The sequence below is a fragment of the Theobroma cacao genome, chromosome 1, assembly GCF_000208745.1.
Source record: "Theobroma cacao cultivar B97-61/B2 chromosome 1, Criollo_cocoa_genome_V2, whole genome shotgun sequence".
NCBI lineage: Eukaryota > Viridiplantae > Streptophyta > Magnoliopsida > Malvales > Malvaceae > Theobroma > Theobroma cacao.
Genome location: NC_030850.1, coordinates 4,422,125 through 4,448,381, shown reverse-complemented (window position 1 = coordinate 4,448,381; position 26,257 = coordinate 4,422,125). Strand labels below are relative to the sequence as shown.

At 35.4% G+C, this 26,257-nt stretch overlaps 3 protein-coding genes across 5 annotated transcripts; 2 read left to right on the top strand and 1 right to left on the bottom strand.

The window, feature by feature from the left end:
• LOC18611437 lies at positions 81–14,921 on the bottom strand. Of its 2 annotated transcripts, XM_007047680.2 has the most exons (21): positions 14,735–14,921; positions 14,468–14,542; positions 13,037–13,580; positions 12,310–12,404; positions 12,066–12,140; positions 11,821–11,982; positions 11,641–11,719; positions 11,383–11,537; positions 10,984–11,047; positions 10,322–10,401; positions 8,883–8,948; positions 7,876–7,926; positions 7,615–7,766; positions 5,638–5,728; positions 5,331–5,411; positions 3,245–3,322; positions 3,072–3,107; positions 2,935–2,978; positions 2,241–2,319; positions 1,593–1,689; positions 81–1,492 (listed from the first exon to the last, which is right to left on the bottom strand). In XM_007047680.2, the coding sequence occupies exons 3-21, from the start codon at positions 13,569–13,571 to the stop codon at positions 339–341; spliced, it is 3,174 nt and encodes a 1,057-aa protein (XP_007047742.2). In that variant the 5' UTR covers positions 13,572–13,580; positions 14,468–14,542; positions 14,735–14,921; the 3' UTR covers positions 81–338. The 2 variants fall into 2 exon arrangements, with proteins under 2 accessions (XP_007047742.2, XP_017982248.1); XM_018126759.1 differs by lacking the exons at positions 10,322–10,401; positions 10,984–11,047.
• Positions 15,739–16,393, top strand: LOC18611436 (zinc finger A20 and AN1 domain-containing stress-associated protein 12). The gene has a single exon (XM_007047679.2). The coding sequence runs from the start codon at positions 15,941–15,943 to the stop codon at positions 16,346–16,348; it is 408 nt and encodes a 135-aa protein (XP_007047741.2). The 5' UTR covers positions 15,739–15,940; the 3' UTR covers positions 16,349–16,393.
• Positions 17,480–23,827, top strand: LOC18611435 (kinesin-2). Of its 2 annotated transcripts, XM_007047674.2 has the most exons (19): positions 17,485–17,849; positions 18,301–18,599; positions 18,686–18,857; positions 18,962–19,032; positions 19,129–19,312; positions 19,761–19,870; positions 19,981–20,080; positions 20,162–20,248; positions 20,358–20,534; positions 20,626–20,899; positions 21,010–21,171; positions 21,295–21,510; positions 21,593–21,630; positions 21,766–21,929; positions 22,029–22,280; positions 22,359–22,424; positions 22,577–22,651; positions 22,729–22,797; positions 23,164–23,827. In XM_007047674.2, the coding sequence occupies exons 1-19, from the start codon at positions 17,624–17,626 to the stop codon at positions 23,626–23,628; spliced, it is 3,207 nt and encodes a 1,068-aa protein (XP_007047736.2). In that variant the 5' UTR covers positions 17,485–17,623; the 3' UTR covers positions 23,629–23,827. The 2 variants fall into 2 exon arrangements, with proteins under 2 accessions (XP_017979838.1, XP_007047736.2); XM_018124349.1 differs by lacking the exons at positions 22,729–22,797; positions 23,164–23,827 and having other exon boundaries at positions 17,480–17,849; positions 22,537–22,623.

The window sequence follows — 26,257 nt, the reverse complement described above, 5'->3', positions numbered from 1 at the left end:
AAACAATTTTTGACAGAAAATTTGTTTTGCTATAACTAATTCTTGTCAAAGTAGGATTAATCACTAATAGAGTTCTCCAATAAGAAGCAAAAAATTAAAAGGGCTCTCCAATGTGGCTCCATCGACAACCAGTCATACACCCCTTATATTATAGCGTGAAAAATGAAATTTGCAGCTAGCCCGCCCTAGTAAAAGGGTTAAGTGTGAAGTAAAAGCATTCTGGTATTTGGAGGGGGTGGAAAAAAAGAAATAAACCTAAATAGTATTATTATTACTATACTGATTTGTCTACAAAGGTTTCCTAAAATGAAAAATAAAAAGGAAAAAACATAATTATCCTATATCCTCTGTGAAGTAGGCAAAGTCATAGGTGGTCCTTGGCTGGGATAATCATCCATTGAAATTATTGTGTTTTGAGCATACATCCTCTGAGATGCTGCAGGCATATATAACCTCTCAGATGTTGGCGGCATACCAGCATTTCTGTGAATAATTGGAGACAGATACAGGCCCTCGGAATTTTGGGGCATGGACTCAGCCCGGTGAGAAGACGAAGCAATGTTATCGTTCCTTTGAGATGTTGCAGGCATGTATAACCTCTCGGCGGCTGGCTGTAATGCAACATCAGCCCTCTGAGAAGTTGATCCCATGTGGTCGGTCCTGTGAGGAGTGGCAGGTACATACATCCTCTCAGAAGTTGGAAACATTGGGGCATCAGTCCTCTGAAACGTTTGACCCATACTGTCGCTCAAGTGAGAAGTTGCCATCATATATATTCTCTCGGAAGTTGGAGACATGCTTTCATTCCTATGTGAAATGGGAACCATACTGTCATTTTTATGGGATGTAGGCAAATATAGTCGCTCATGAGTTAAACCTATTGCAGTGTCCGACCTCGGAACTGTTGGAGCTGCATTGCTATTCCTCTTAGATGTTGTAGGTATATTAATCCTCTCAGAGGGTGGAGGAATAGGCTCATTTCTTTGAGATGCTAGTGTCGGAGTTTCATTCCACTGTGATGTTTGCGACGTATACATCCTTTCAGATTGATGGGATGTTGCTGATGACACTCCTTGGTTTGATGTTTCTCTTCCTAATGGCACGGTTAGGGATGCATCTTGGTTCTCCAAATCCATCTCTGATGTCGGAGGTATGAGGAGAGATGCTCCATGATTTGGTAAATCACCATCAGCAGTTGGAGGCAGAGATGTAATTACCGGGTTTGATAGATCCCTCTCTGAAGTTGCAGCAACAGAAAGCAACAATGCATGATTTGGTGAATTACCCTCTGATTCTGGAGACATGGCCCGCGAAACTCTACGGTATGGTGAATCTCTCTCTGATGATGGAGGCAATGCTGAAGAGACTCCCCGGCTTGTAATATCTGTCTCAGATGATAGATGCAAACCCGAGGACAATCCTAGGCTTGGTAAATCCCTCCACTGCTGTGCCACCATTTTGATCTGGGTGTAAAAATGCACACCTGACTTTCCTGCAATTCATAGACAGGAGAGAAGAAGATAGAATCACATTTCAGAATATGGGTCAACTAACATGTACTAAGGAGAGAGGAAGAGGAGAGAGGTACAGACCACAAAAATTAAGATCTCCGGCAAAAGATGTTCTTGGTCCATTAAAAGAGGAAAAAGGCATTGGAATAGCAACGGGAACAGGAACATTGATCCCAACCTGAGTCATACACATTTCAGGTTAGACAATGACAATTAGTTCACGGTCAAAGATCATAAAAGGCTTAAATAAGAGTTAAGCCATAATGGGGTGCATCCTCTAAGGTAGTAACTCCACTTCTCCCAGTATCAAAGCCTTTGAGACAAGTGAAGCACTTTGCCACTAGGAGAGAGGGCTATTTGGATTCCTGGTAGAAATTTGCATGAAAAACTTATTACAATACTATATAGTAAGCTCAGACCAATATGGTTTCTTCTTTAAATAGTACAAATGAGCAATCAAGAGACTCGACATCTAAATGATAGACTGATTTTAGTAACAAGACCATAATGAACCTTAAATTAATAAGAAGGCATTTGATGCAACAGACTTTCAAGTAAAGCAATTCTTAACAAAGAGCTTTGCCAAGCAGGTAAGTTCTTTTGGGTCAAAAACATCTGCCACTTTAAGTGCTTCAGAAGATGCAAACAAAGAAATCCTTAAAGCACTTTTGCAGGTTAGAAGCACTTTAACAAGTCCTTGTTTTCTGATGCCAAACAAAAGGATCTTACCAAGCCGGACTCGATTTCATTCTGAAACTTCCTTGCAGCATAGCCAGATGTTGTGAATATAGAAGCTCCATTCACGGACCTATGAAAATAGTAGGTATGAATAAAACTTGGAGATGAACAAGCCATGAAAACTTTAGAAGTGAATTTCAACGTCAACGGGAAAGAAAGCATAGTTAACATAAAAGTTATTATCAGGGTTTAAGGGAAAAAACAATATTCTTATGACAACAAACAACAATATCTAGCAGGAATTGTCAGCAAATGCTCAGCATGTTCTATAATTAACATCAGCCTGCCAGGTAAGGGACAAATCACAACAGGAGGAAAAATATAATTTTATGAAAGGGTAACTTAGAAAACCCCCTGCAAACAAATCTATATTATCTTACCCTTCATACTCTTTAAAACCACATGCCCTAATAGTAGGGGAAATTGTATGTGTGCTTGTGTATTTGTGTCTCTGTAATGAAGGGGTAAACATAAAAATTATAAATAAAAAAGGAGAATGAAGTTCAGAAAACCAGGGAAAGGTGTAAATTCTAAAAATCCAAAGTGGGGCACATGTTAATTTTCCCTATACATGGATTAACTCCACAGCATCCTGCATTGATCATGCCCTAGTAGAAATATATCATAAACACTTTGAAATAGAACATTCAAACCCAAATGAGATAAAGAGATTAGAGTTAAGTACTTGTTTCTGTTTACAATGGCTATGGCCCCTTCTAGGCTCCCAGCCTGTTGGTAGTTGCAGAAATGAAGGCTGTTAGCCAATATCCAACCAACCCCATGTATTTAAAATACTAATGCAGAAGTAAAAGCACATGATACCTGCATACAAAGGAGAACCGGTCCAAATATTTCTTCCTGCTCAAAACAAGATACAGTATGGTCAAGAATATGCCAAGGTCTTTGAGTTAATTCTTCTTCCACTGACAATCATTAACTGTCCAAGTTCATTCATTATAAAAATCTAACTATTGGAAGCATGAAAAAAAGAATACCTTGCAGCACTCCATATTGGATGCAACATCACATATGATAGTAGGACCAATAAAATTCCCATTCTCATAACCAGGAACCTGCAAAAATTAGAGTCAAGAAAGTTCCAAGTTAGCTTCTGAGTAAAAACAAAGAAAAACAAAACAGAACAAAAGAAAAAACTGCAGAAGCTAGTTAAATCAAAGTTCAGGACCCCTGGAATCAATATATTTCAAGAATAATTGTAACAAACAGACTCAGGAAAAGACAACTGAGAAATTTTCGGGTGAGAAAACAAGCACAAAATACACTAAAAACAAGGAAGTAGTGTGGAAGCCATAACAATATCTAAAGAAAGATAAACCTTGAATTACACAATCAATCAGTAAAAACAATGTTAAGAAGTCTTAGAATCATATGTAAACTTCTACTTTTATCAGTAAGATAAGTGCCAATGGGATGACAAGACCTCTGCATCTGTCTTTAACTACTGAAAAATTTTATGTTATATTCTAGTCCATTATAGCATCTAAACCAGCTGGATTTTATGATACTAAACTTTTGAAAGTTATATCTCCAACATTGCCAATCTAGAGCCTAATAAAAGATAGATTTCAGGTTGATAATCTACAGGCCATCAGATTTGAATGGGATATGATGCCCAGAAATAAAATGACAGAAGAATGAATGAGAAATCCCCATAAGGAAAAAGAAATAAAACCCTCATTCCGAAGTTCTCCAGCATATAAATTGTTTTAAGTAGACAATTGATCCTTCTCTTAAGTCTCATCTCATTCTACCTTATCCTCACTTTCTCTTTTAAAAAACTTACTCTACGCAATACATTTGGACCTTTAGATTTACTTTTTAGATCCAGCTAAAGAAGAAAAGGAAGAACATATTGGCAAGATCTTATATTAAAAAGACATCCAAGGACATGGCAGTAATCACAGAGATGCCTTTATGAATTTTAGACAACAGTCCCAGATGATTTTCTAGAGGCCTTTGGCCTGAAACAACATCTAGGGTGGAAGTGGGTTGGTTAGACTATTTGGAGAAAAAAAAAATGGAAAATCACATTTCATTAATTTATATAATTTAATCTACTTTCTAAACACCCCCTGCCTCTCCTCCCCAGAGATGCCTCCCAAAATCATGTGATTGTCTCAAATACATATTTTTATGCCACTTCTTTGTTGATTTTTGCAAGATTAAAAACATATTAAAATGCTTTTCAAACTGAAAGAGTAAAGGATTATTCATCATCTCAACTGACAACACACCAGCTTAAAAATTGAAATGTAGGTGTACTAACAAAATCAAGACTCCTTCAACCAATCATAGACCACTAAAGGATTTAAAGCTGAAACATAGGAAAACACACACAGAGAAGCACTTAAGCCGAAAATTAAGAAAACACACACACACAGAAGCAGTCACATGTCACACAATTCTATAAAGAAAGTTTAAAATGATTAATGACAAGACACATGCTGTCAGAAGAATTCTTTACAATTATGATTGTAATACACTCAATTTTACGCGGATAGGAATCCAACATCCAGTTCGGATGGGTAGAGGTAGGGCAAACCATCAATCACAAACCAGAGCTGCTATGTAAACTCTCATTCCATGAGCTTGAGCAAACAACCAGCAACACTTGTACCATTGTCCTATTCAGGAACATGTGTATGGTTAAGCTAAAAATTATTGTAAATACCCATAAAAATGTCTGTAGCAGCAGCAGTTATTATAAGATATACTACAACACACGGGCCTCTTTCTAGTTTTTTTTTTTTCTCTTTCTACTTCTCTTCTTCTTTTCTTTTTCTCTTTTTTCTTAGCCCTCCACGTGGCTAAATGAGGAAGCCCCTTTGGGGCTTCCTTTTACTTATGTTATAGATTTGATAACATTTCAAATTATCAATAGTGTATTGAAGTCAATCATTGATCAACAACATCAAGCTGCAGTTCTCTTGAAAATATAACAAAGCTGATTCAACCCTCAAAGCAAGCACATCAAGCAGACCATAGAAAGTGCATTTAACACATGTTAGTATTCCAAAGATAGTATAATTGCCTTAGAAAAGGACTGGAGCAAATGAATACCACAATATTTCTCCCATCAAGAATAAGTCTAGCACCACCATCAACACTGCTTTGAACTAATCTATTTATGCGATCCTTTACCTGTGAGATCAGTAAGCAATAAGGAAATAAAACAGAGAATAAAGTTGACAATAATTGTGTGAATCTAAAGCATGCATGATACAAGAAACCTGCAAAATTAATCCAGCTGCGGAGACATGTTTATACTTCCACAGAAAATTTTAGTAGCAAAGAAGTCAACCAGCAATTTCACTCCTCTTTGAAAATGTAGATTAATTTTGAAACAGTCCTGAAGGTAGGTTTTTACCTCCTTACTAATCACCGGACCTACATCTGCACCAGGATCTGATCCTACATTCACTTTAAGTGCTTTGGCACGCTCCAAAAGTTCTTCTTCCCTGAACATATTAGTAAAACACTCAAGCTACAAAAACTCATCTTATTTGCACCAATTAGTTTTTATTTCATAAAAGAAACCGCCACACCTTTCTATTTATCAACAAACATATTAATTCCATGAAAATTGAACATTCAAAAGGTTGGCCATTGGCAAGGATGAGAGAGTTGAAAAAGATTCAGGAAGGAAACCCCTCTTTTTCGGACAAGTTCAGTTCCCATGCAATCAATGATCGGTAGAAAAATAAAGGATGATAATAACCTCAAAGAAAAGGATCTGAAATCACATTCTGGAGACGAGATGGAGAAAGATGAGACAAAGAACCACCAAAATCCATGAACACTCAGAATTTTTGAATTGAACGTATTATGTATGACTCTACTATCAAACCATCCTTATATAAGTTATTAAGAGGGCCAGTTTTGTCAAGGGTGCAAAGCACACTCTAGGCGTTAGAACCCTTATATTATCCGAGGCACAAGGTGCAAAAAAGCACTCACCTGAGTGAAGTATGGCGCAATGCATATGCGCGCGTGTGTGTGCGTGTGTAATAAGCTTAAGAAATATTATTCTGATAATAAACTCTTAATAGTGGCCCATTTTTATCCTACAAAACATGCAAAGATTCCTTTTCTATTGTTGGCCTATACACATGATTTCCTTAATGTCCCAAGTTTGTTGTTGAATACTTAAACATTGACAAATAGAGTTTGATAGGTCCCTTTCTTTACTATTACAGGTACAGCTAATAAAAAAATTAAAAATAAACAAAAATGAAAGAGAACTTCAATCGAGCGGCCTTTTTGGCACCTGCCGCCTTACATAAAAGACCACCTAGGTGCACCAGGCATGCGCCTAACCAAATGCAGCTTGCCCAAAAGGGTCTGAGGCGCTTTTGTTGTCTGGCACTGCACCTTAGCACCTAGGCACATGCCTTAACAACACTGACCATGGCTAGAGGAAATGACAAAAGATATAACTTTTATGGATAAGTGTTGCATATAATTGGTCACCTCACAGGAGACACCTTTGCTTACATCAAAGTTTATTTGCAGCACTTTTTCAAATGGTAAATCCTTGGAAGATTTTTAAAATATAATGAACATGAACATATACTAGTCCAGATGTGTTATCTTAGAGGCTTGGGTTGGGTTCCTAAGCAAAATAAAACCTATTGTTACATTAATAAAAGTTCAGTCCTTCCATATTTGCTCAAAATTTTGGGATAATTGTAATCCTACAATTTTAACATGTTATGAGAGCACAGGTCTCAAGTTAGAATCCTAAAGAACTTCACCCCTTTCCTTTAATTTTCACCCAGTCTCTTGCACAACCCTTATGTGCGATATTGTTTAATCAGTCTTCAGATTGCAGAATTTTTCCACACTTTGGTCCATGAGCAACGCCCATTAATCATCTATCTAGCTGAACGTAAAGGAGTGTACAAGAACTTAAATATAAAAACTGGGTCCTTTACCAGCAGCTTAAGCTTTAGCTAAACCCATAGATAAGTGTTTAGTAAACTTGAAAGAGAAATTCTTGAAGCAAACAATACGGATAATATCCAGCAAATGGGGTTTGCATCTGCCATGAGCTGTGGAAGAGGTTTTTGTGACTCATGTATGTCCTTAAAACAAAAAATTCCAGACCAAGGGTATTCTTAGGAAGAGCAATCTTATTTCCTTCTTCCCATACAACATTGATCGACAGGTAACTTCCTAAAACAACTTGTGGTCAAAATTGATGGCCCACCCGAGCTGTGCTATAGGCATCCAAATTATTAATAAGCAGCAATTTAATGCATCTAGAATTCAAACTAATCAGTCAAGCTATAATCAATGTGGTATCTGGGGAAACAAATAATTCCAGGTAAAGAAATCATAATACCATGGCATTGAACCTCCAACAAAAACTGCTGTACTTAGACCTATGCACCTCTGCCCTGCAGCTCCAAATCCGCCTGCAACTAGAGAACTTAAAGTAGCATCTATGCTTGCATCAGGCATGATAATTGCATAATTCTTGCCTCCTACATTGGACTAAAAGGTCAACACAATAATCAGCTAAGTTCATGCAAGTTTCATCTTTTCAATCAAGTCTACCAACAAGAAAAACCCAGAGGGAGAGAGAGATACAAAGAGTATTCACCTGAATACGTTTCCCTCTAGCAGCAGCCCTAGCATATATATGCATGCCAGCCTAGAAATAGAAGAAAAATGAAAAAGAAAAAATATTGAAGTCAATCAACAAAAACTAATGCCCATGGAATTTGAATTTTTCTTTTTTTTTCCTAACTTTTTTGGTGGGGGGAATGAGCATAGACAATGAAAGATGAATCGTAAGTTAATAAAATAATAAGTTAACCCCTTAAAGTAAACTGTTTCACCTCAAAACATTGTTTATATGGCTCTGTGTTGAAGCTTGTTTCAAATCTGCTTTACCCCTCTTAGAAAGTCTTATCAGGAAATTGAAATAAGTTTAAATTGCGATTGGGCTCTCCATGCGTTTTCCAAAATTTCTCACTCAATAAAAGGGGGGAAATCCATTAAAAATGGAATGAAGAATTTTGGCATGAAGCTCAGAAAATGACATGCTTAAACATGTCCATTGTAATTTCTATGTACTTCTATCAGGTTTGTGATGTTGATTGCCTATCAAAAAACAACAAAAGCAGAATATAAGACTAGCAATATTCTTCAGCTCGCATAGCAAAATACGTCACCAAGACATGAAAGAGCTAAGGAAGTACAGGGGATTAGTATAAAGTCCCTCTGTCCCATAATCAGTGGCCCTTTCAAAAGGTTCTAGATAGAATGAGCGTCCCATTAGTAAAATATACCAAACCAAACTCTTTAATCAAAAGCATCTTCTGGTAGTTTTACCAACAAATGAACTCTTCACATGGGTAATTTTGAAAGCAGGGAAACATATGCATTTTGAAATGGCTCGATGACATAGTACAGAGAGTATCAAATTTTAGCAAATGAAAGTCCAGTAAAATTTTCAAATAAAGATTAGCCACCAAGAAGACTATAAACAAGTGCAACTGTATGCTTGTATGTGGAGAATATCTGAGAGTAAAATCCAAAGGCCTAAGGTAAGCATATCTTCATGCATTGCCATAAGCAAGAACCAGATTCAGAGAATTAACTTACTGTGTTTGAACCAACAAAAGATATAGCTTTTATATCCTCATCATCACAAATATAATTGACAATATCCTGCACATTAATGGAAATCCAGTCAGAGATAAGTTACCAACATAGATAGGAATTCTCAGCAGTTGGATTAAACCTTTTTTTAAAAAAACAATATTATAATTCAGGGGGGAAATAATAAAATGGAAAAAGTTATGTTGACAAAGTCTCTCAAATAGAGATGCAAATGGGTCTTGCACTCTAGTCCAGTCCCTTTCAAAAAAATCCTAATCAAGGTTGGAGAGGCTCCCAGAGACCTTTCAGGATATATGAACCTTTTGTGATATATGACATTAAATATTAAAGAACAAGTTGCCACGCTTGAATGCTAGAATGCAAATTAAATGTTTAGGAGATTATTTCCAGCAGATTACTACACCAGCTACAAATAAACATGGAGAAACCCCATTTACCAAAAGGCTCAAGTTCCTCTCACTATTTGTGTATCTAACGGACAAATGTAGCAGAGAAAATCAAATAGGCAAGATTATAACTACTATGCTAAAGCAGATAAAAAGGATAACACTACCAAAGGAGTGAGGGTCACGGGTCATAAATTCCTGCAATAATTAAGGATGCATAGCAATAGCAATGATATCCACCCACACAACCTGTGAAAGAGTCCCTTCATACCATCTATATTGATAGGGTTTTTATGTACTCTTTCACAACAAGTCAAGAATATAAAAAGGAGAAAGAGCACCCTACACAAACTAACCATTTCAGCATCAGGGCTCTAGCCCAACTCCCCGGCTGCTACCTGCACATTTAGCATCCCCTCCACTGATGCCAGAGCTACCTCCACTCAAGCAAATGATGCAATTTGGATCCAATACAGATCAGAAACTAATTGATTTTAACCCAAAATTTGAATCAAGTCTCATCCCTTACTTTTCATTCTTTATCCAAATATTGTCTCCTTAATGCACAAACATGCATAATCTATTGTCATTGGCTTGTGCTGCAGACAATATGGAAGCTGGCTTTTGTTAACTGAGAAAGGGAGGGGAGAAAAACCCTTAGGAGACAAAGAGAGAGAACCCAGCCATAAACATATGGCATAAGTAAGGTATTTTAGTAGATAAATACAAAGGAAAGGTTTCTATTAATAGCTATGTTAACCCACCAAACTTAGGACTAATTTTCCCCAAATAGAGCTAGAAGGTTCTGTATGTGTAATTGCCATCTCAGGATGAGTAGATATGTAACCGTCATACTAATACCTGAACTCCTTATTGCAAAGCCTAATTCAACCACAATGGCCACACATGGAAGAAAGATTTTCTCTGGTAACATATATGTAATAATAGTGAAACCTCCAATATATTCCTCTACAATGTTTACAATGGCAAGTTTAACAACCAAAAGATAGAAGGCTCCTAAGAAGTAAAGCATACATTGGTGCCATGAACAATATTTAAGACACCATCAGGCAAACCAGCCTCCTTTGCTAGTGCTGCAAGAATCATTGAAGCCCCTGGAGGAGGAAAAGAAAAAGGTTTTGACAACATTAACACACTTAACACGACAAAAACACAAACATAGATGTCCATACATAAATGAATTCAACAAGAATACAAGGTTACAGGTGATTAGATAGTTAAATGCAATATACAGTAAACACTAGTACAATATTGGAGTAACCCAATAAGATAAGGGAACTACTATTAAATACTATCCGAGCACCAAGGTTGTTCAATCATTACCAATTTTTTCAGGGAGTATATCTAGTCTATTATTTAATTCCACTTAGATATCAATATCTGATGAAAAGAAAAATGAAAAGGTAAGGCATGCAAGATGTTACTTGTTCACTTGATGTTATGAATGCTTTGAAGAAATCTTCGAAGTTTACACAGTCACAAGATATTACTTTGATGACAGAACTGAACCACCTTATTATATAAAATCTAAGTTTTGCGCCAATATAAAGGGATGGTTGCTTCATTTGTACATTTGGAAAACATCCTAAAACTCCTGTCTCAGAAAATAAAGTTCCAACTTCCACAGCCCCATCTGAAACAAAAGGAAAAAACAGACTAGAAAAGGTTCAAATCACCTGGATTTTTTTCACATGGCTTAAGAATAAATGTATTGCCACATGAAACTGCAATAGGAAACATCTGCAAAAGATACACAAGTTTCACAAGGAGGAAATAACGACAGGCAAAAAGTAAGTTTCATAACTGGAATAAGAAAAGCTTAAAGAAACTAGACAACTAGACAAACAAGGGCCACTTGAGAACTATCAAATTAGCCTTGTCTCAGACTCAGAATCATTTTATCATGATTTAGAGATGGTTGGAAATTTCGAATGCATAAGACAACCAAGAAACTGGTGTACACAATCGGAGGAAGCATAATGACATTCAGAAGCTTACAACAGCCAAAATCTAGACAAGATAAAGGATGAAGAACCAAAACCCAAAGAAAGGAAACAAGGAGCCGGCAAACATACCAATAAAGGGATCATTGCAGGAAAGTTAGAGGGACATATCCCAGCACACACACCGAGTGGTTCTCTAATGAAGTACGTGTCAATGCCATTAGATGCATTCGGGACAAACTCCCCCATTTGCAGAGTTGCCAGTCCACAAGCATGTTCAACAACCTCTACAAGCAAAATAAAGCAACAATTAAAATCTAACCTGGGACTGGTTATTACCAATCTTTTAATATGATGGAACAAAATCAATACGGCATCCACAAAGACTACCTAAACCACGCAACACATCACCCTGGGCTCTCTTTAAAGTCATTCCCTGTTCCATCGTGATATTCATTGCAAGCTTATCCTGGCAAAAAACAGGGAATAATCAAACATTCTGCATATGAATATTGGTAGGTTCAAAAATAAATATATTACGATAATAGCAACAAATTATTTTATTCCTACAATATTTCTGTGGATGAGCTCCTGGAGCTTGAACATGATGCGCTGGCGAGTTGCAACCGGTGTATTCTTCCAAGAGGAAAAAGCTTGCTTGGCAGCATTAACTGCATCTTTGAACTCTTCGTAGGTAGCTGAAGGAACTTGAGAAACAACCTCTTGTGTTGCCTAATTAAAAGTACGGTGATATAAATAAAAATGCGTCAAAGAGGATGAGAAAACCAAATGACGAATTTTGTTTATGCACTTACAGGATTAATTACGTCAATGACCATGGACCCTTGTGAATGCACAAATTTCCCTCCAATAAAATTAGGAACTTTCACCTATATAAGTTGTAATCCAGAATCATTAAGTATATAAGACAAACATGAGTATGTAGTCACACGTAGAAACACACACATGGACACATGCTAAAATATACAGAGCACTAGCAATAAAAGCAGTAAAGGAAAGCATCATACACCACTTTTCTCCTTTCACACCAAAACTTACCGGCTGGTTGTTTTGCCTTAACAACTCTCCAGTGAGAGTTCCATTCGTGCTTACAGGAACAGATCTGTTAGGCCTCCATGATTTGAAACTTTTCTCTGTAAGAAAACATTTCTACCATAAAGAAAGTTGTAGAGGAATAAAATAAACTTATTTTAAAGATTACATTCTCTAAGTGGGAGTGGAAATAGATTTATTGTTTAAAATCTTCACTTGTCCTCTTAGAATGTAAAAATAATCACTTTAATAGAACATGTTCCTTCTCAAACCCATGCAACCTCAATAGCATGCTTAACAATCTATTCTCAACTTTGATTCCCTCCATTTTGACTCAATATTTGAAGTCTTCTACACAAAAAATAAGCATAAATCCTGGAACCAGATAAATAACAGAATCGAGCTGCCACTAAACTTTGCGAATAACATATGAACCTTAGTCCAAATATCAGCAAATTATACTTATATCATCAATATGTACTTGCAAACTCTACAAACAGTAGATCCTAGATCCTGTGATGAAAATGAAAAATGGCCTATCTTCTTCATATTAGAACCAGGAAACAGCTACCTGGTCTTATCTGACATTTTGATGATTAACTGCAAAGCAAACAACATCAACCCTGATACTGATCAAGCAGCAGCGGAGAGGCCCAGTTAACATTGAGATTCTACAGCTTATTTAATTCACAATAGAATTATAAAAATGTAAAAACAACAAAAGGAGAATAACCTGATAAATTTCCTTGACGAATCTTAGCTTTAAGGTTGTACAAATGCCTTGGAGTTGACTGCAACTCTGGGTTACTTTGTTTCAAAGCCTTGAGCACTTGACGTGGTTTTATACCAGCTTCAGTCATTAATTTGATTTGCCTAACTTCTTCCTCAGTAAAACGACGACTATAAGGATGCTCTGACATATCTTTTAAAGGCTCGTGATTATGCTCCCCGTTTTTTATGGTGAGAACCCATGCATCATCTTCCTTTTTACCTATGGCTTCAAAAGGACAATTGATAAGCCTTGAGCATGCTTTCCTTTTGCGTTTACTTTCATCAATCTTACGCCTATTGCGATAAACACCTCCTCTGTCACACCCAAGGATGACTCTTCTGTCCTTCCTAGATTTCTTAATAGTCACTACATATCCTTGGGAAGCCCCAAAATCACGCACGTGTTTAATGAGCTCCTCACGATCTTGAAAATTTCCAGCAGGTGGAGGAAGCATCCTTTTCTGTCCACTAAACTCTGGCTGATTTTGAGTCTCCATGATCAGTAGCTGGAAGGAAAACCCTAAAAATATTAGAGTATGTAGGCGAAGAATTTAGGTGACAAGTGGTGCAGGAAAACATGGCAGCTACCAAGACTATTTAAGCAAAGATTTGAAACACCAAGGATAAATAGTCATCCCCTTTCCCTTATTTTCTTCAACCATGTCATTAATGGGAAGAAACTCAGGTTCCACTCATCAAAATACTTTTGCCACCTAGTGAGGGCACTTTTGGCCAATCTAATCATACGGAATTCAATATCACATACAAGCACTTTGGCACATAAATAATTCAATAAGTTGAGCATTTGAGATAGACGCAACCGTCTCTGTCCAACCTTGAAAAATTTATGTTCCAGACATGCCAAAACCATTGTAGCATTGGAGAAAGCATGAAATTTTAGGAGGGAATGCAATTTTTTCAAAACTGGATCGATTTTGGAACATTTTAGCTCAAAATTTTGGGAAATAACATCTGAAAAATCACAAGGTGAAAAGGAATTTTATCATTTCACTTTTCCAAAACAGCATGCCTTAGTGTCTACTTGCACTTTTATACATATCTAGTCAAGGGTATTCTTTGTCTCTACATGCTTCTCAACCCAGGAGAGAGGACTCTGAACAACAATTGGAGCTAAACCAATAATAAAGCATATTGACAGATTTTCCTTTGTAGGGTAAAATCAAAATTCCTCAAACATTCACAAATCCTACCAAGTAGAAAAATAACAGTCCATGTACAACCTTAAAATAAACTTCACAGAATAAATAAGGGGAAAGAAAACCAAAAGCTTAAGATACAACCACAGGAAGCAAATATCACAACCCAAATGGGAATTCAAATAAAAAATAATCTAAAAAAAAGAAACAAAAATTTATTATATTAAGTAACTTACTTGTTGAAAGATCACTCCGAAAGAAAAAATATCCACAAAAGCAAAAGTTTGCAGCTTGTAGACCCCCCCCAAAACCTAGAACCAGTAAAATTAAGTAAGAAAAATTAAAACAAAACAAGAAAAACCATGATTAATGAATTAGAAGAAAAGTAATAGAGAATGATTTGATTAAAAGAGGAAAAGAGTACTGTAAAACAAAAAAGAGAATTAATAAAAAGTGCAGCAATCAATAATTGGAGAAATTATTAAAACAATACATGAGGTTACTTTTTTATTTTTGAAAGAAGAAGTGGAGCAAACCCAATAATTTGAGAGAAAGTAAGAGCAAGAGAGAGAAAGTGAGGGAAAATTTGAAGGTTTTGGCCTCCTGGGTTGGGGTGGTGAGAGAGGAAAGGATCGGGACGCCCCCTTCTTTTCTTGCTCCTAAGACAGTGCTGGTGGACTTCCGGGATTTGATTCGTCACGCGCTCTTTCGGCGTCTGGGTTATAAACCGATTTTAGTAAATCATTATTAGATACATTTAACTATTTGGTTCATGAAATTGAATTTATTATCTTATAATTGGCCAAAAAAATTTATAAATTTCAAAATATCTATGTGCAATTTAATCAAATATATTACTTTTACCATTGATTTTCTCATTTACAATTAAATTACCACTTGATAATAATATAAACTCAATGTACAAAATAAATTTTTAAAAAATCAATAATAAAACTATCAACAAGAGTTTTGTTTAACGATAATTTCATTCAATTTTAATAATTAACAATTTTAGATTAAAATTTTATGATTTTTATTGATACAAATCAAAAAATGAGTTTTAAGACCAATTAATTAATTTATTTATCCACATTTAACGTATCAAAAAAAATAATACTAATAAAAAATTATATTTAAGGGGAAATGTGCATTTTTTTAATTATTATATTAAATAATATTAATTTCTTTAATATATTAGAAAGATCAAATGAATCAACTATTATATTAATAATAATGATAATAATAAAACAAAATAAAAGAATAAAATTACAACATGAGGATGATAGCCCACGCGCCGATTTGGGAGTGAATGGCAATGTTGAGATTTTAAGCAGTTAAGCGCGACGGGTGTCCGCTTTGATCAAAAATGTGGATTGCCAAGTGGATGAGTTATTCGAAAACATGAACTCCACATGTTAAAGAGGATCGCCAACTGCACTTTTTTTTGTCCGTACTAAATTTCTTAAGAAATTTTACATGTATAAAACCTTTCAGCGGATTCGGTGAAGCATACTTAATACAAATTTACTCATATTTAACTTCTTGACTAAATCCAAATCTAACAAGGACACGGAATCAATATGTTCGAAGCCTATATATATATATATATCTCGTTCGTTCAGAAATATTTCACAAGCAAATAACTGCAAAAACATATGCATTCGACGAGAGTTTAGAGTTTTCTTGTTACCAGCAGACGAAATTACGGCATGGATAACATTGATCTTCCTCCGCTATGTGCAAAGGGTTGCGGCTTCTATGGTTCGTCGGAAACCAAGAATTTATGCTCTAAGTGTTACAATGATTTCCTCAAAGAATTGGTTTCTAAGTCTAAATCCGAACCGAAAGTTGACACCGCTTTAACTGCACCATGTCCTTCTGTTCCTGTTGATTCTTCACTGGCTTCTGCTGCATCAAAATTGAAGAACCGGTGTGAAAGCTGCAACAAGAAAGTTGGTTTGATGGGATTTTCTTGTCGATGCGGAAAAGTTTTATGTGATGTTCATCGTTATCCTCAAGAACATTTATGTAACTTTGATTTCAAGAAAGCTGATAGATTGATTTTGGTTAAAGAAAATCCCATTATCAAAGCTGACAAGCTAGATTCAAGGATTTGAATTTTTTTTTTTGTTACTTTTAATTGTAATTTCTCTTACTTGTTGATGAAGGATTATATAAAGTTTTTATATTATGCTCTCTTTTTAGTTTTAATTTGTTTTAATTATATTCTTGGTTTCAATTTACTGATTATCCCTATTTTAGATAAAATCAAGCAGAACAATGACATCATAACCAACAAAAATAATAAATAAATAGAAATCAACCAATCAAAAAGAAAAAAAAAATCTTTGACCGGTGATCTCCAAAAAAAAAAAATTATCTTTTTTTTTTTTCTTTCAGTTTAGTCTATAATTGCACTAATATTAAGCCTGTTTCTTGTTTACGATACCGATTCATCTAATTAATTATTTATTGTATAACTACTTAATTCCATGCTAATCACAAGTCTATGCTACTAGACTTTGTTGAATATAATACTTTTTAATTTAGGGCATGATACAGCGAAACCAATATAATATAGTATCCGATTTGAGTTTAAGCTTGAGTTTTGTATGATAGTATAGTTAATAAAATCAACTTAAAATAAGGTGAGTTAAATTAAATTAAGATGGATCTTTATTTAAGTAATCTTAGTTTAAATATAATTTAAGATACAATAATTCAAATTGATCTTAAAAACTATATAATGTAATGTTAAAGAATATGAAAAGGACATAATGTGGGCTTATAGCCTTATAGTATATAGGCTGATTGAGGGGTTTTATAAATGATTTATATTAACAAAAAAAAGTCACAGTTATCCATCGGTTTAATTACACATTGGTTTATTATGTTAATAATGTTAGTGATAACAATGATAATATTAATAATTCAGATTTAATTTAAAAAAGTTTACATCTTTATAAAAGAAAAATTGAAGTTCAAGATTTGAAACCTCTATCTTTTTAATACCTAGGATGCACCACTTCCCCTTTTTTGGAAAAAAAAAATGAAATTCTAGTCTTCTAAATCAATTAAATTGGGCTTCTAAGTGGGTTTTTGGGCTTTGAAGCAAGAGAAGCCCAATGGGCTTTGAGTCAATTGGATATTCAGTAATCAGGGAAAAGAGCTTGCAGATCCCATTTATTAAAAAGGTTTTCAACGGTAAAGTTTTCCCAACGGTCGACTAAAGAATTCAAATTCGAAAATTCTTCTTTCCAAATACAACACAAAATCAAAAGCATCCAATTTTTCAACTTCTTTTCCTCTTCTTCTTGTTCTTACACATTTCCACCAAGAATCCAAGAAAAATCTCAAGTATTTTCTCAGCAACCAAACACTTGACTTCCCAAATGGATGGTTCCCAATTAAACGCTTTTCTTCAAAACCCAGACACCCTTTTCACCAATCCCTCTATTCCTACGGTTTTTGACTGGGAAAAGAATGACATGGCCTTGAATCAAGATAAACCTAGTTCTGCCATGGACGAAGATGAAGAAGAATCTTCGGTAGATTCAATGCTTTGTGACTCTAATTCAAGGCTAATCCCATTTGGGTTTTCCAAATCTAATTGCACAGGTAAGTGATGCTTCTTAAATTTCATGTCTAGTTAAAATCCTAATTATTATTATTTGTGCCCAGCTAAAATCGTAATTATTTAATTAATAATAAAATTATGGAACAAAAGAAAGCAACTAAAATATTTTTTCTTGATTAAAAAAAAAGCTATAAAGTTTTTTCGTGATTTAATTATATGGATTTTTTTTTTATAATCTTATCAAGTACATGTATTATTTTAGAAATTGTATGAAAGTTTTAATATAGAAAAGAAAAAATAAAGCGAAATTCTGTTCACACTTTTTGGGGTAACTTTTATATAAATTATTATATTCTTATTTTGTAGATTAATTTAATTCTTATGAGTAAATCATGAATTTTGGCTTTATTTTTTAGTTCTTAATGGTTCAGAGGATCAAATATGATTCCACCGAGGTTGTAAGTTTTTCTGGTTTTGGCATACAATTTACAGATGAAATTATGATGTTTATAAATGCTGGAGGTGAGGCTTTGAGTGAAGCAGATTCTAGAATGAAATTTCTGGGGGATAGTTACTTTGAAGGAGGAAATGTTATGCAGACTAATGAGCATATCGCTGAGGCTGGAGATTGTCCATTCATTTATCAGTCAGCGAGATTCGGGAGCTTCTGCTACCGATTCAATAATTTTCCTCCCGGAGACTATTTTGTTGATCTTCATTTTGCAGAGATCATAAATACTAATGGACCTAAAGGAATGAGGGTATTCAATGTCTATATGCAGGAAGAGAAGGCAAGTTAATTAAGATAAAATCATTTCAGTTTTATTTTTATTTTTCACTGTATAGAAATGTTAAAATTTTGGTGTCAATATGGCAGGTACTATCAGATTTTGATATCTTCTCTGTTGTTGGAGCCAATAAGCCATTGCAAGTTGATGATTTGAGGGTCTCAGTGAAGGAGGATGGGCTAATTGCAATGAGGTTTGAAGGAGTTATTGGAAGCCCAATTGTTTGTGGGATATGTGTCAAGAAAGCACAAAATATTCCAGGTACCGTTATTTGCATTCCTATTTTTTGATTCATTCTCAATTAGAACTATGGAGCATGTTAGAAGAACTGCTTATTTGAAACCTTATTTCCAATCTAAGAACAGTTCCTCAGGCCTCGCAAGAATACCTTAAGTGCAACAACTGTGCTGCTGATATAGAAGTTTCCTCAGCTCAGGTTAGAGTTTATTTAGCTCCGATTAGATGTTTTCAGTATGAGAAGTTAGTTTCTAAACTGTTTGCTTATTTAGACTTTTTATTTTGGGCTTTGCAGAAGAAACTTATGAGAAGAAAAGTTACAGATAAATATGAGAAGAAGATACAAGAGCTCACTACACAGTGCCAGCTTAAGACACATGAATGCCATGAGGCATGGATGTCATTGACTGCTGCAAATGAGCAGCTGGAGAAGGTTAGGATGGAGCTTGACAACAAGATCTTCCAAACACGCACACTCGGTATCATCTTATATATTTCCTAAACCATTCTTTTAATTGAGCAGAAGAAGACTTGTTCAGTTAGTAAACAAATCTTCTAGAGTGATTCTGATAGAAGATGTTTATTAGTTCTTAGTTTTAATTACTTGAGAAAATACATTTCTTGGATAACTGATCTTAAAAACTGCCGATCTTGCTAAATCATTGCTCGTTCTTCAATATTCTTCTATGTATGAAGTTTTCTGAGTGGGGGTGTATTTGTGGGTAATAGTCTAAAGGCTGACCTGATCATAAATGCTGAATATATGGCAAAAAGTGCTAAAGACTTCTTAAATAAAATGAAAAAGATTATGTGTGAAGGTGGTTTGTCTATCTACAGACGTCTGACTAGTTGGGTGCTTAAGTTCTATAACTACAAGGATAGTCTTATACTTGCTCCTTTTTAACTCAACAAATCTTTTCTTGTCAGATGAAACTGTGGGGAAACAAGCCGAAAATTTGAAAAATATTACTAGCAGGTACGGGCATGATAAGAAGTATTGGGCAGCATCAGTCCATGATTTACAGGAGAAAATAATGGTAAATCATGTTATCTTGTCAAAAATCTCTTATTGCAATGATAATTTCACTTGCTATAGCTGTAAGGAGATTATTTCTTGCAATGCATTTTATTCTTGATTTCTCTGCAGATAATGAAAAATGAACATGCTCAGCTCTCACATGATGCACATGCATGTGCTGAGTCAATACCCGAGTTAAATAAAATGGTCACTGGCGTTCAGGCATTGGGTAGGTTCTACTTTTGAATTGGTTTAGTGAGTTGGAGTTTTCATTTATGCATCTGCATGGACTCAGACATTCATCATGCAGTTGCGCAGAGTGAGGATCTCAAACTGAAGTACAGTGAGGAGCAAGCAAAGCGAAAGGAGCTCTATAATCAAATTCAGGAAACAAAAGGCAGGAGTTTTTCTCTCTTCTGAGTAGTTTAGTAGTGCATCTTTTGCAATTTATCATTGAAGACTGTAAGGGAAAAACACTTGTCACACTGTATGTTTTTTGATATCAGGTAATATCAGAGTCTTTTGCCGGTGCCGCCCACTAAGGAAAGAGGAGATATCGGCTGGTTGTGCTCTAGTTGTAGATTTTGATGCAGCAAAAGATGGAGACCTTGGAATTCTGACAGGTGGTTCCACCAAAAAGACTTTCAAGTTTGACCAAGTTTACACACCAAAAGACAATCAAGGTAGCAATTAACTGTCATGCTACCAACTCAATATAAGCATTCAAAACCCTGTAAGATGCTGATTTAACTAGAAGTCATTTTGCCTTAACAGTTGATGTTTTTGCGGATGCCTCTCCATTGGTGACATCAGTTCTAGACGGCTACAATGTCTGTATTTTTGCTTATGGGCAAACAGGAACAGGAAAGACGTTCACAATGGAGGGCACTGACCAGAACAGGGGAGTCAATTATAGAACCCTTGAGCAGTTGTTTCAAATTGCCAAGGAAAGGAGTGAAACTTTTATGTATAACATATCTGTTAGTGTTCTTGAAGTATATAATGAACAAATTAGAGACTTGTTATCTACATCACCGACATCAAAGCGGTGAGACAGCTTTATTTTAACTAGTCATTTTTGAAACTTGGTATCCTGAATGTAGAGTGAATGGTGATTCTGGCCTAAGGCTTGATGGATTCACTTTGTTTGGGTGCTAGGTTGGAGATAAAGCAATCTGCTGAAGGGTTCCATCATGTTCCAGGCATCATAGAAGCCAAGGTTGATAACATCAAGGAAGTTTGGAATGTATTGCAGATTGGAAGCAATTCGAGAGCTGTTGGATCAACCAATGTGAATGAGCATAGCAGCCGATCCCACTGGTATGAAGATACTTTTTTTTTTTTTTTCACATTCCATTTAAATGAATGAAGATCATTCAAATATTCGTTGTCCTTTCCTTGTTAATTTTTATAAAGAGAAGTTTTTCTTTTGTTTTTGTTCAGCATACTTCGTATAATGGTAAAATCAAAAAACTTGATGACTGGGGACTGCACCAAGAGCAAGCTTTGGCTTGTGGATTTGGCAGGCAGTGAGAGGCTTGCAAAAACTGATGCACAAGGGGAGCGACTCAAGGAGGCTCAAAACATCAATAAATCCCTTTCGGCTCTTGGGGATGTAATATATGCATTAGCAACGAAAAGCAGTCACATTCCATACAGGTCTGGTGATGGTATACCTTTCTCGACAATAGAGTCACTGGCCCTTTTGTTCTTGTGTTTGACATCTTTCATTTGATTTCAGGAACTCGAAGTTAACACATTTACTTCAAGATTCATTAGGTAAATATGGGTGATTCAGACTGTTGTTGTTTTGAAGAGGGTTAATTCAAGTTCTGTTAGTTACTCATTTTGGTATTAGATTTTGGAACATTCAGCCTTCCAATACTGCAACTAACAGTAGTTAGTATTTATCAGGGGGTGACTCCAAGACTTTGATGTTTGTGCAAATTAGCCCTTCAGAGCGGGACTTAAGTGAAACCTTGAGCTCATTAAATTTTGCAACTCGAGTTCGAGGAATTGAGTTGGGTCCTGCTAAGAGGCAAGTTGATACAAGTGAGCTCCAAAAGATGAAAACAATGGTAGGTCTAGTTATTAAGTGTAGGAGTGTTTTCTTCCAAGAATATTATTTATTATAAAATCGATCAAGAATTTGACTGCAAGTTTAAATTCTTATAAAGCTTGACAAAGCAAGGCAGGAATCTAGAGCCAAAGATGAGTCTCTAAGGAAACTAGAAGAGAGCTTACAGAACCTAGAGAGTAAGGCCAAAGGTAGAGACCAGGTTTATAAAACCCAACAAGAAAAGATCAAAGAACTTGAATGTCAACTGGAGCTGAAAACTAGCATGCAGAACCAGTCAGAGAAACAGGTCTCGCAACTTTCAGATCGACTGAAGGGGAGAGAGGAGATCTGCACCGGTCTTCAACAAAAGGTTGCTATCCATTTAAAGTATAATTGAGATAATAACCTGTCGTTATTCACACTAACTAGAATCTATTATCTGCAAAAGGTCAAAGAATTGGAGACCAAGCTTAAAGAGCGACAACAATCAGAATCTGCTAGTTACCAGCAAAAGGTAATAGATTGTCTAACCACTTAGAACCAATCTTTTTATTATTGTTTTCTCCTTTTCATGTGTATGTGCGTGTATGTGTGTCTGACCATTTAATAATGAGGAGCTGTAACAGGAAGGAAAACTGATGACAGTCAGTTGTTTGATTCAAACAGGTTAACGATCTTGGGAATAAGCTAACAGAGCAAGTGCAAGAATCCGAGGCCTCTTCACTTGCCCTTCAACTCAAGGTTGCAAATATTTAGCTATGTTATTTTATATTTATCTGATCAAATAGATAGTTTAACATGATATTTTTCTTCTCCAGATTAAGGAGCTTGAGAGAAAGCTGAAAGAGCAAGAACAAAACCCGGAATCCATTTTGCTTCGTCAAAAGGTCACTTATATAGCTTGCCTCTATTATGGTGGTGATTAATGTCTAACCGTTTGCCTGAAATTCATATCCTAGCGCTTTTAAGATCTCAAACCATATTCTTCTTTTGAAATCAAAATTACTAATAACTTCCCAATAATAATGTCGTATATTTTCCCACTGATAACATGAGAATTTGCATAGACTCAACTTTTTGATTCCTTCTTGTCCCACTCGCATGAAATATCTTATGGACACTTTTGTTCTTTTTGGCGACATGAAATTCAAACGTGCTACGATATATGATTGTCAAATTTAAACTTTATTTGTGCTTTCATGAGAAATTATAATGTTAAAGCACTAAGATTTCATATGATAATTTCATGGCAGATTAAGGAGCTAGAAGATAGATTGAGGGAGCAAGAACAACAATTGCAATGTGCACTAGCACGTGACTTTGGTGATGTGATGAGGGCCACTCCTAATGAAGGAAAATGCAGAAGAGATGATGAGTTCATGAGTGAGGCTGAACCACATATCCTAAGGAGTTCAAATTCAATTAGCCGTCCCTTGAGTCAGGGGTATAAGCAGCCAAGAGTTAGTGATTCTCTCCATGAGACAAGAAGGAAAAGGTATTCTAGAAGTGGAGAAACAGAGAACAACATGGTGATGTCTGCTTCTTTGAATGATAAAAGAGCTAGAAAATCTGATCCACCTAAGATTGCAAGGGTTGTGAGAACGGCAAAACCAGTTACCGGGGCGGCTCAAGGACCCTTGACTCACAAAAGGATTAATAGAGATCAGGTCCAAGCAGCTAAGGAGAGAGATACAAAGAAAAAGATTTGGTCAAGATAATTTAGCCAAAAAAGTCCACTTATCTCTTTGTACATCATAACCACACTTATTTCCGATGCTTCTTAGGAATTTTTTTTTGTTAAAATTGCAAGTGAACAGCTATTTATATTACTTCAAAAATGGATGTAAATATTCTCTCATATTACTTAAAAAACAATCATCCGATAGTTTGCAAATGCTCAGAAGATAATTTCCTTAAGCAAATAATTTCATTAACCAAACCTTAAATCACTAAAACCCTAAAATCATTCGATAGTTTGCCAATATGCTTACATTTGGGGAAGCTCACATGTATCAACCGATGCTCACATTAGGGGTTTAATGAACTTTAAAGTTTTGGTGAACTAGTTTAAGGTTTTTGGAGAACTGGTTTTTCTTTGCGAATCATTTTTATGGTTATGTGAATCGGGTTTTGTGGATTGATTTTAAGATTTGGTGAATTGATTTAGGGTTTTTAGTGAATCGGATTTAAGGTCGAGTAAATTGGTGAATCAATTTTAGAGTTTTAACGAATTGATTTAGGATTTGATGAATTGGTTTTAGGGTTTTAATGAATTGATTTTTAAGTTTTATTAAACTAGTTTTAAGGTGTGATGAATCGGTTTGAGAGTTTTAGTAATCGATTTTAGGGTTTTAGTGATTTAAGGTTTGGTGAATCAATTTTAGAGTTCGACGAATTGGTTTAGGTTTGAATGATTTAAGGGTTTTGGTGAACTTATTAGGATTTTAGAGTTTAGGGGTGTGTTGGCACCAAAGGAAAAAAAAAGGAAAGTAAAATACAAGCATAAAAAAAATTTGAGATTGAAGAATTTTCTTCCAAAATTTGATGAAACAAAAAAAGCATAAGATGGAAAACAATTTTTGTAGCAGAGATAAAAAAAAAATTCCTTCAAAAAAAGCACAAAAAGAAAGGAAAAGGAAATTGAAAATACCAAACAAATATTGTACTTTAAAATTTGATTAAATAACAAAAAAAAAAGTTGAAAATACCGACAAACAAAAAACAACGCCACTGAACACAAACAGAGAAGAACACAACAGCAGGCAAGCCAAGAAGGAGACCAAGATAATACCTCCTTTAACAGATTAAAAAAACCTGAAACTAGTAGCAGCCAACACCGAAAAATTGGGAGATACATTAACTCCTTCTCCGCACGATAAACAAGCAATAGCCCAAAACAAATTTTAATTTGAGATCTTTTGGAGAGTAGAAGAGAAAGAAAACGACGAAAGGAAGAAGACAAAACCCTAAACCCCGTCGTCGACAGTGAATAATAAAAGGGGAAGGTCGTTGGGATTGGGGTTCTAGGATTTCTAAAATCAAAAATAGGAAAGACGGAAGAGGAAGAAGGGATAGGCGGGAGCCTGAGAGGAAACGACGTCGGCGAACAAGTACCATTATCCGTTGTTAGAGACAAAGTGGGAGAGTATTTACGAATTCCTATTAAATTCGAACTTTTAAGTAAAGTTTTGGTCTCTTCTACAATCAAATTTTGCTTGTAAATTTTATATATTAATCCCATGCTAATGTGGGAATACTCTGCTCTCAGGTTCTTGTTGTACAGAGCTAATGTGCAGGTTTTTGGTTGATATTCCCAGCCAGCCTCGTAAGGGCATAGCAACCCAAAATCTGGCTTCCTTTCATATATTAAATAGTTAGGATGCTTCTGATCCAGTATTATTTAACCATGTTCAACGAAGGCATGAGTTAATGAATCCCATCAATGTCACCAGGGAAGTTGTCTCTGAACGACAAATTGCATGTTGATTTCCATTCCCGAAAACAGATTGTAAAACATGTCGGCTTTACTTTTATCCCTGATTACGGCAATCAACATACCTAATTTCTTTGATTAGTTTCTGGGTAGAAAGAGCTGATTTATAATCATAACTTAGAACAGCAAAACTACCTTTTTTTGGTGGAGTGTCATTTCCAACATGCTGTATGATAAGATCAGTGCTTCAGTTTTTACCATGCAGGCATCCAAGCACACTGCTGCTAATCTAATTAAAAAAGATTACAACTGCAGGAAAAATACCTTTTGATTATTTAACATCAACAGAAGAAGCATGAAATATAATAAAAGAAAATGAAACCTGATGAAGTCTCTCGACCCCATTAAACAAGTGGCCATAGCCTCCTATTGGCAGTACTGATCAAGGGATATTTAACATGTACATAATATGGTAGTTTTATAATATAAACTTTTTTTATTCAAATGATATATACAAAAAGCACAGTCAATTATTAAAAAACTGTCAATAACAACAATGTTATGCTATCATCGCTTGGTTTAGGTGGTAACAGAAAGAAAACAGTATGAGTGCGGTATTTAATACAATATTTAAAGTCTCTTTGGGTCACTTCATCTCCACTACCATAGCTCGTCATTGGCCAATGAAAAAGAAGTTCCATAATCAGTCAAATTGGGTTAGCGGACATGACACAAACAAGAGAATTTTTCAAGAACATGAAAAGCATGGATGCTAAAGAGTAGATATATGTTAATGTTTGATAAAAACAAGTAAATTGTACCCTTAATCCGTGATCAACGCAGTTAAATATCGATACAATTTATTATGTGTATGTCACCAAAGCCTCATGCCATAAATTTTGTTCATACGTTGC